The sequence below is a fragment of the Paramisgurnus dabryanus genome, chromosome 13 (genome assembly GCF_030506205.2).
Source record: "Paramisgurnus dabryanus chromosome 13, PD_genome_1.1, whole genome shotgun sequence".
Classification (NCBI taxonomy): Eukaryota; Metazoa; Chordata; class Actinopteri; order Cypriniformes; family Cobitidae; genus Paramisgurnus; species Paramisgurnus dabryanus.
In genome coordinates, this window is record NC_133349.1 from 35,564,595 (window position 1) to 35,575,258 (window position 10,664).

The following is a 10,664-nucleotide window of genomic DNA, read 5'->3' on the forward strand; positions in this document are numbered from 1 at the left end:
ATGAATGGGTGAGATCGCAACAGGCAGTATGACCGCTTTGTCCCCACCTCCCAGTAAAGAGAGCCAAGTCAACCATTAAAGAATTACATCCTCTGGGGGAGGGACTTTGCGCATGCACAGCATCTGACAAGTATTGCTAAAGCAAAATCTGGGCCTTTGTCAATATACATTCTTGTCCTTACTTGTGTTCTTGTGGACTTGTGAAACGTCATCAGTCTCGAACCAAGTACTGTTCCAATCCAAAGTTCACGTCAACCCAGGTTCACGTAACATCTCCGGATGAGGATGCATAAGGTGGTGACTTAGGTGAACTAATGACAGCCAAGTTTCCCAGAATGCATTTTGCGTCAACGGAGCTTAAAACCTACATTTTGTCATTTGGCAGACGCTTTTGTCCAAAGCGACTTACAAGTGAGGTAAACAATAAAAACAATTATAGCAACACAAGAACAGCAATACATAAGTGCACTGGAAATAGGCTCATCAAGTCCAACACAATATACATAGCCAAGGGTTTGTAGTAAAAAAAAAATCGAATATTTGAAATTTTACTCTTTCTGTGTCATAAAATGTAGTTTCAAGAGCTGTTAAGTTAAGAATATAAAGTAATAAACTTCATAACTGTGGTCAGTTAAGTAAAGATAGCGCCTATATAAAAATTTTCTCAGACTTTTGGATACGTGAGTTCCAGTGAATCAGCGGGCGGTCAGCGGCGTGTTCACTGCCAAGGGCAGCCTCATCTCGGCAAGTCCTTCTAAAATTTGCCACAGTCTTAATGAAGCTGCTCTGCCTTTGGTGTCTGATGGTTGAACATAAAATCTTTCCCGTGGATATATATCTTACTGGCATTTTTTTGATCTCATCCATTTATTTCTCTCTATTATTCATATGAAGTCTGTTATTTGTTATTATTTAACTGATGTTAAAGTTAAGTTTCATAACTTAAATCACACATATTTTCTATATAATCTTAACATTTTAGTAAATCACTGCATTTTACTTTAACTGGATCTTTTTCTTTTGTTTATTTCATGTTGCACAAACATTTTGTACTGTTAAAAAACATGGTTGTGTTTTATATCATATTTCATTTTGTAATAAATACATTAAAGCACCACAGGGGTGGTGATGGCGCAGTGGATAAGACACACGATTTTGGTGTGAGAGACCCGGGTTTGAATCCACTGTGACACACACCATTGTGTCCCTGAGCAAGACACTTAACCCCTAGTTGCTCCAGAGGCGTGCGACCTCTGACACATATAGCAATTTTAAGACGCTTTGGATAAAAGCATCAGCCAAATGAATAAGTAAGCTAATCAGGGTATGCACATATGAATAACATATTTATATTTTCAAAAAAAAGCATTGCATTTGATATATTTAGTTTTATTGTAAAAATACATTAAAATAAGAGTAGCCAGGGCTGCATGTAATGGTTAGACTGAATGACGACCTCAAGTACTCTGCTGTTCCATTTGCAATATAACCGGACTCGAGTCTTCCCGTCCTCCGGAGTTCATTCTTTAGAGTCTAAACTACAAAGAACGCAAGTCCGAACTTGGAGTTCTTGGTATTGAGAAACAGCCCTGCAGGCATTGCACATATGGCTGTGCAGTGACGTGACTTCCCTTAAAAGACTGCCTGAATGTGATGAAAGAGACACTGAGATCTCAGTTACTTAACTAGAATCAGAACCAGAATCTGTACATTTTTGTGATTCCTTTTCTTTTATGTGATGATTCTGGTTGGAAAATTATGAAAATCAAGTGTGACTAATATTTGTGCACATCCAGATACAATTACAATTTAATGTGTGTCTGTGTGTTCTTTTGCAGTTGGAGATTTGCCTTTTATCTTCTGGCCTTTATCGGTGGTCTATATGCGCTTATTGATGTAAGTCATTTTGCCATTTGTAGTTTTACAGAGTTTTTACAACCACAGTTGTATTCTCATTTCCTGTAAAGACCCATTACATTACGCAATCCATTAATATCCTCTGTCTTTAGAAACCGTGGTTGTATGAGCTGGAAGAGATGTGGAAAGGGTTCCCCAAACTGGTGAGTTATATTTCTCAAAAAACACATAATATACAAAAAGCTCTCCTGTAGTGGATAATCACCAGATTTTTAGCAACAAATAAAATCTTTAATATAGACAAATATACAACAATTGCATGTTATAAGAAACTAGCTAGCAATAAGGTTGTATTTGTTAGCATTACATTATAGTAAATGCATTAGCTAACTTGAACAATATAGTTTATCAACATTCATTAAAGGGAAAGTTCACCCAAAAATGAAAATTCTGTCATCATTTACTCACTCTCATATTGTTACAAACCTGCATATATTTCTTTGTTCTGATAAATACAAAGGAAGATATTTTGAGAAATGTTTGTAACCAAACTATTTATGGACCCCATTCACTTCCATAGTATGAAAAAGAATACTATGTAAGTGAATGGGGTACATGGATGGTTTGGTTTAAAAAAAATTCTCAAAATATCATTTATTGTGTTCATCTGAACAAAGAAATATATGCAGGTTTGTTACAACATGAGTGTTCATTTTTGAGTGAACTATCCCTTTAATCTTTAAAAAAGTTGTTAGTTAATGCACAATGTCCTGGCATTAATGAACCTTTTATTTTGAATAAATCTGCGTGAATGTATTTGTAATTGCTGAAACTAACATTAACTTAGATGAATAAATGCTGTAGAAGTATTGTTCATTATTTGTTAGCTAATGTATAAACAAATGTCAACAAAACAAACTTATTGGAAAGTGCTGCCATTCGCTAAATGCTGTTTGAAATCATTTAGATCTCAGATCTAAGTCACTATTTTATTTCTCCTACATGGTTTTCAGGCGAAACACATCTGTGACTTAAATTGTGAACTGTGTTTAATCCCTGAGCTTTTAAGTTTTCAGTAATACAGTTTCCGCTGTACCCATGTGCCGATTTGCATTGAATTGTATTTGCAGTCAAATAATAACACTGATGCAAGTTAATAAGCCATTTGATTTTCTTACACATTAGTTATGAGTTTCATGTTTTCAAACCACTTTTTCTGAGCCAATGTGTAATCTCTCTCTCTTTCTTTTTCTTTCTCTTTCTCTTTCAGGAACTGCTGCCATCTCAATACTGGTATTACATGCTGGAACTTGGTTTCTACACATCCCTTCTCTTTAGTGTGGCATCAGATGTCAAACGTAAAGTAAGCCAGTCGTTCATTTTGCTGTCATTCGTTTCATTATTATCTGGCACGTCAGACCTCACCTTTAAGTCTTTAAAGGCATTTTATCCAGCAGCGTAATATTCAAAACAGAAGATGAATCGTTGCAGACTGTTTTGTTTTTCTGGCTTGGGTGGTTACAGATATTTAAAACGTTTTCATGTATACTTTTGGTAAAAAGGCAACATGCACTAAATGTGTTGTTGGGTAAACAAAAAATTATTCATGTCAGCATTTTTTTTTTAAACGGGTTCATCATAGAGCACCTATGACTGAAAGATGCACAGGAGAATTTGGTCTTTGAGTCATATGTTATATTCAGATACCATGAAATACAGTATCTTTTTGTCTAGAGGCACAATTTACCACACCCTCCTCCCTAAGTGGACAAAAAAATCAGCCCATGACAGACTGCATGCAAAACTTGACCAACCCTTTTTGCTGTATATCAACCTGTCTCATGTTTCAAATCCGTGTTTGAGGAGCTCAGATGCAATAGCCGCTTAAGGCAATCTTCATCAAAATGAGATGATAATAACCGAATGCTGTCAGCATGTATTATACTGTAAAAAAGAAGTTGTTGGTTCAACTTAATAAAGTAAGTTACCTGGTTAACTTAAAATTTTGAGATAATTCAACTTAAAATATTTAACTCAAAAACGTTGTGTAAAAATTGATTAACTCAAAATGTTAAGGCAACCAGCTAATTTACTTTTTTAAGTTGAACCAACTTTTTTTTTACAGTGTATGCGTTCATCAAATACTTTGAATATGCTTAATCCTGTCCTCAGAACATTCAGAAATTGCGATTTTGTTCCATTAAGAGTCTGATAAATTTGCTCTTTTACAAAAAAACACGTCAGACGCAGTTGGAAACTTTTGCATTTGAGCTCTTCATTTATTGTTTATATACAATAAACCGCTCTTAACATCTCAAAATAACGTCTCTTTTTGTTGGCCAAAGGTATTGTGTATTGACATTAGATTTAAAAGTTATCTTACTCTTTATCTTAGGACTTTACAGAGCAGATCATTCATCATGTGGCCACCATCACACTCGTCAGTTTCTCCTGGTGTGTTAATTATCTCCGAGCTGGAACCCTTATCATGCTTGTTCATGATTCTGCAGACTATTTACTAGAGGTAAGAACACACAAAACATCTTACAACATCACACATTTACACAAACGAAACAAGCTTTGTAAAAGATGTTAGGACTAGAGGAATGAGACGTCTATGAGACACTGTACTAGTGGAGATGTTGGCGGTAGGGTGTAACCTTTAAAGCAATGCATAAATGCATACTTTGACACCATAAATAAAATCTAGCAAATCATTCAGGAACTTTTAGTATGTTTTGATACATGTTTACAGCTAATTACTATACAGCTTACTATAACATGAGAATTCATGGTGAACACTAGTGTACAAGTATTTAAAACTAATTTCCTTCTCAATGTCTCTGTGTTGCTCTCCTATGTCTATGTGTAGTCCCCCATTCCACCAGCACCATCATTCTTATCATATTTGCTCTTTCTCTCTCTCATAGTTAGCTAAGATGTTTAATTACGCAAGATGGAAGAACGCATGCAACTACATCTTCATCCTGTTTGCTGCAATCTTCATCGTCACGCGCCTCATCATCTTCCCTTTCCGGTACACATCACATCTTCTGTGTCTCACATATGTGCTATCGTCAAATGATAAACAATTTTGCTATTTTAAAGAAAGAATTGCTACAAAATATCTTTACATTGTAAAAAAAGATGAAAAAAAAAATTTAGTTAATTCAACTTAAAAATATTAGTTGACTTAACATTTTTACTAGGGCTGTCAATCAATTAAATATTTAATCTAGATCTAGATTAATCGCAACTTTTTTAAAGTTTCTAATACACTAATCAACATGGGAAAGGACAAATATGGATGCTTTATGCAAATGTATGTTTATTTTTAGTGAAAGAGTCACCAAACTGATTTTGAGAAAAATCCAGTTAAACATTTTTAAAGGTTCAAAAACAAAATAACCGCATCCATACTTTATAATCATTGGTAAATCTAATAGATTTAGCACACATAAAGTAAAAACAATATCAATATATGTTTAACTTTTTTCTTTCTTTTATTGTTTGATTGACATTGAGACAGACAGCTTTACTGTAATGCAAGGATCTAATATAATGTTACACATCAGATAATTTTTCCAAACAGTTAATCAAACTTTTACATAAGACATTACAGATTATATGTGCGTGAATTCTGGTCAAAACAGATATTTTTTAAACTGTAATTCTAAGTATGCATATATCAGGGTTGCGTTTTTGAGTCTCGACACTCTTAATAACTCTCTAAACATTAATCAGGTCCCAAAATGTTTATCTCTTTATAACTGTTTTAACTTCAAGGAAGTCCTGCACTTTATTTTCTAATTTCTGTCAAAACTAAAACCAAAATATGAGACATGCAAGTTGATGGACATGCGTTTCTCAGAAAATGTACAAATATAGATTATTTTAGACGTTTGATGACTATTTACTGTCTCAATTAATCCAACCAAGTGCTTGTTCTAGGGTCAGAAATTGCGCATTGCATTAATCGCACGTCAATAAAATTTGTGTTTTTTTTTTATAAATTTACGTACATTTTGACTGCCCTAACTTTTTTGAGTCAATATAAAATATTAACTAATATTTTTAGGTTGAATTTACTCAAAACACTTTAAGGCAGCACAAACAAATCTTTGACAGTATAGTTAACATAAATTTTTTTAAACCAAATTTACGATTGTTTCTCTTTTGCAGGATCATGTATTGCACTTTGGTGTATCCCATGACCCTTTATACTCCATTTTTTATCTATTACCTCTTTAACGGACTGATGATGGTCCTACAATGTCTACACATCTTCTGGGCTGCGCTCATTTTACGCATGGCCTTCAAATTTCTGACCAGCAATGTAAGTCTTTGTGTCACAGGGTGTTTCATGTTCACATTATAGTTTCATATCATATTTACAGTTATATTTGTAATTTCCTGTGATATTTTTAATCTCCTGTGTTTCATGAACTTCTGATGTCGTTTCTCAACAGTGGTCAGTGGAGGACGAGCGGTCTGATAAAGATGAGACGGATGAGTCTGGAGAGGAGGATGGCGAGATGAAAAATGGAGAGATAAAGAAAAACGGGCCGATGAAGAACGGTCACGCTACATATAACAACAACCATTCTAAAACAGAGTGATTCGTAGGAAGAGCAGAAGAAATAATTTTTCTGATGATTACAGTTTTTATGAATGATAAATCGCTCTGTACACTACAGACACCACACAAACACAGTGGTCAAAGATGCCAAACCCTTCAGGTCATTCCTCTCTCTGGAGACTGAAACAGGGAGCAGCGTTGCCTCACTTGAGATTTTCTTAAACATGTGCCTTTGTTGCCATTGTTTGTTCTTTAAAAAAAAAAACATTTGTTTTCTTCACGCCAGATGAATAAATCTGCATCTACATATTCCTTCACACCCTAGAATTTCAGCCAAAATTGAGGTCCATTTGAATTACTATTCAACAGGAATTACATTCATTTGTCATTTAAATATGTGTCCACTATGAAATGGACAAATTCCCAACTTTCTAAGTTCTTGTAAAGGCATACAGACTATTTGGTAAGTTCCAGTTTAAACATTTATCAACTTGTATCTACTCCAAAGCTACAAGCGCTGTGCAAACACGTAGTGGCCAGTTGTAGCATGTTTGACTGAACAGATTTTTTGAGTTGGTCTGTACATTTCTGAAGGCAGAAACCAAAGAGAGAATGATTGTGTAAAGGAAGTTTGTGTTTACGCGGTCTGGTGCCTTTACATTTTTAAGGTCCTTAAGCAGCGGAGATGAATTATACATGTTTAAATGTTTAATCTATGTGGTATTCAGAAAGGCAGCTTTTGTAAGCGTTACCCAGATTAGCCTTTCCCTTTGTGTGAATTTTTATGTGAACAATGGATAACTTACCCATTTAAATTCACAAATATCACAGATGTTTTAAGTATGTTTACGGTTTCATTTCTCAGTATAAAGGGTCAGTTCAGATAACGTTATCTTTCCACTTTAAATGAAGAATCACATTTAGAGTTCTTTCATTGTAAAGCTGACCTGCTTATTTAAAAAAGAAACACTCTTGTACCACCTGTCTTATGATAGTAAGATTTGGCATTCTCTATAGTTTATTCATTATAAGCGCCTGCTATTATAACCAAGCTGTTTAATCTGCAATTAAGTGTTTTTGAATGCTTGCACTAATCTGAGGTACTGTAACATTGCTAGAAGCACCAAAGTAATTCATGAACCACATAGACTTTGATCAGACTCTGATGTCATCATGTGGACTTTGTCATTTTAAATTGACAAACACAAACCGTAGTGATAAAGGTTTTTTATTTATATTTGATTGGTGTTTTAATGTTATCTAATAAGGAAATATTTCTGTCTCATTGAGAGTTTACTGAGCTTTCTCAAAAGAGTGCACATGAGTGTAAGTGCCTTTCTGATCATACATTCAACCCTCTTAAAAAATATCAATAGTGCTTTTATTAAGCTTTAATTTACTGTCTAACCACCTAATAATACACTGCCCAATTTTCTGTTAAATGTCCCTTTTATCATTCCTTGCATTTACTTTTTCTTAGGTCATCTTTCTCCTCTGCATTGTTTCAGTTATGAGGCCAAGTCTAGAAAACAGTGTTATCTTTATTTTGTATTTTCTTGTGTTTTGTTATGATATGACATTATATCATGGAGAATGTTAACAATAAAATACTGAATGAGAGACACAGTTAATCTGTTCATCTGAGTCATCTCTCACCATGACTGTTTGATTGATGAAATGTCACCTGGGTCACCTGGGCCCTTTATCTCTGCCTTTGAAGAACATTATGTACTGTTTGCACGCTTTTATCAAGACTTTACGAGCTGTCTGTAGACATATGACCTCAAGGTAGGTCACTACCAATGGATTGTCAGGAATCCAATTTTTACTCTCGACTAATAGTTTACTGCAAGTATGTTTTAATAAAAAGAAGAAATGCCACTTGTGAAATGGCAGTAGGTGGAGCCAGCAGTACAGACAGGGCAGCGCGTCATAACCTGAAAACCACGCCCACCGGGGGGGAAACAATACATCCGTCTCCATTGACTTTGTATTGCGAGAGGCCGCCTCCTTGTCATTTCTGGCTTATAACAAAAAAAACAGAATAATGCCTAAAAGCTGCTGTGTGACAGGATTTAAAGCTAACAAGCAAAAAACCCAGAAATAAGTTTTTATAAGCTGTCGACCCCAAAAAACTAACGTTTAAAGACACAAAAGTGGAAACAGGCAACTTTTCATAGTACTACTAATAGTAGAACTGTGCCCACTAGAGGGAAACATAGTCGGCGATCTACTTTTTCTCCTTAAAGGCTGAGGTTTTTTTTGGCTTGTTAGTTGTGCACATTGTCACACAGCAGCTTTTAGGCATTATTCTGTTTTTAAGTTTTATCTGTAAATAAGTTTTTATAAGTTGTCGACCCCAAAAATGAGCGTTTAAAGGTGCAGTATGTACATTTTAGCGGCATCTAGTGGTGAGGTTGCGAATTGCAACCAACGGCTCAGTCCACTGCTCACCCCTCACTTAGAGAAGCTACAGAGTACGGTAGCTGCCACCAGAACAAATGTCATGGTCATAGAAAACTTAGTAAAAAAGGTTTGTCCGTTAAGGGCACACACATGGCGGCACAAAATGGTGACTTCCACGTAACAGGCCCTCAGTGTATGTAGATAAAAAAAGTCTCATTCTAAGGTTAAAAAAAACATAACGGTTCATTATAAAAAGGTCTTTATACAACCCGAGATAGTTTTCTATATTATTTTGCATTTCTGTCAAGGGATCCTTCTAAAAATTACACTGCAATTCCACAAAAGTGGAAACAGGCAACTTTTCATAGTACTCCTATTAGTAGAACTGCATCCACTAGGGGGAAACGTAGTCTGCGATCCGTTTTTTTCTCCTTAAATGCTAAGTTTTACGGCTCGACAGCTTATAAAAACTTATTTCTGTTTTTTTTTGGCTTGTTCACAGCAGCTTTTAGGCATTATTCTGTTTTTTGTTATAAGCCAGAAATGACAAGGAGGCGGCCTCTCGCAATACAAAGTCAATGGAGACGGTTGGATTGTTTTCCCCCCGGTGGGTGTGGTTTTCAAATTAGCATAACTGCGCCCTGTCTCTAGAGCTACGACCAAAATCCATAGACTGTAAAAAAAGATGGACGACGCGACGTCGCCTCCCTCCATTGTAATGAATTGAAGCCAAAAATGTCCGTCCACGGTCGCCACCATGTTACGTAAAAACGTCAGTTTGGAGCCAGGCCATGCGCAGAATGAATCGTCCGTGGAGCCAGAGGAGGAGCCGCGGTATCAAACTTCCGCCCAAATGCTCGCGCGACCAATTAAACCACGCCAATCTTAACGACACGCCCCGTTTCTACAGCATCAAATAACTAGCTAAAATGAAAGTTATCACAAAAATGAACACTTGAACATTTATCAATGTGATAACAACTACTTAAAAGGACTAAAACTATCTTTCGGAAACTTTTATTGGAAGTGTAAATATTTTTTTTATTTAGAGCAGAGTCCCATTTGTTTGAATGGAGAGGGCGGGGTTATGACTTGTACTACAGCCAGCCACCAGGGGGCGATCAAAGACCCAGAGGTTTCACTTTTCAAGACTTATGAGGCACACCCGCCAAAATCTCGCAAGATGAGCGCTGTTTTTATCCTAAACCCAACATCTCGCGAGATTTGGCAGTAAGTTAGCTGTATCCCCTCAATTTTATTATTTACCTAAATTTTACACTAAAGAAAATGATCACCATAATCAGTTTACGTTACATAATACATTTAGTCTTATATGGAAAAAATTATATTAAAAACTTGAATTTGAAAAGAATTGAATTAAATAGCCCTGGTTTACCTCATTTGTAAGTCGCTTTGAATAAAAGCGTCTGCTAAATGATTAAATGGAAATGAAAAGCATAATTTAACAAACCCCACTCCGCTGTACTGTCAGATTTCATCATCTATCTCTCATTTCACTGTCCTCACCCGAGCTGAACTTTTCTCACCTTACCCTGCAGACAGTTTGAAAACACTTGACTTGTGTACTCTCTAAAATAAATGATCTACTGTAATTGCATGATTGTTTTACATACAATTTTGCCAAAGCATTTCAAATCTGAAAATAATATGTTTAAAATATGTGTAATAATAAAAATAGATCAAATAAATATAAATTCCATTAACTTTTGCGACTGCTTTTAGAAATCGTTGTTTGTCGCCCTCTACAGTTTATGTTTGTTTAGTACAGAGTGAATGGGATTGAATGTAGAGTGGAGCGGCT

The 10,664-nt window shown here is 35.5% G+C and overlaps 1 protein-coding gene across 1 annotated transcript in view; it reads left to right on the forward strand.

Annotated features, from left to right (window-relative positions):
- Nucleotides 1-8,067, forward strand: part of LOC135728266 (ceramide synthase 2-like) — a 29,701-nt gene extending 21,634 nt beyond the window's left edge. The window contains exons 5-11 of the mRNA XM_065246422.2: nt 1,839-1,896; nt 2,010-2,060; nt 3,128-3,220; nt 4,253-4,381; nt 4,788-4,894; nt 6,040-6,193; nt 6,327-8,067. Coding sequence (XP_065102494.1) covers nt 1,839-1,896; nt 2,010-2,060; nt 3,128-3,220; nt 4,253-4,381; nt 4,788-4,894; nt 6,040-6,193; nt 6,327-6,476 — 742 coding nt within the window. The 3' untranslated portion in view covers nt 6,477-8,067. The remainder of the gene's footprint in view (nt 1-1,838; nt 1,897-2,009; nt 2,061-3,127; nt 3,221-4,252; nt 4,382-4,787; nt 4,895-6,039; nt 6,194-6,326) is intronic.
- Nucleotides 8,068-10,664: the final 2,597 nt, after the last annotated feature.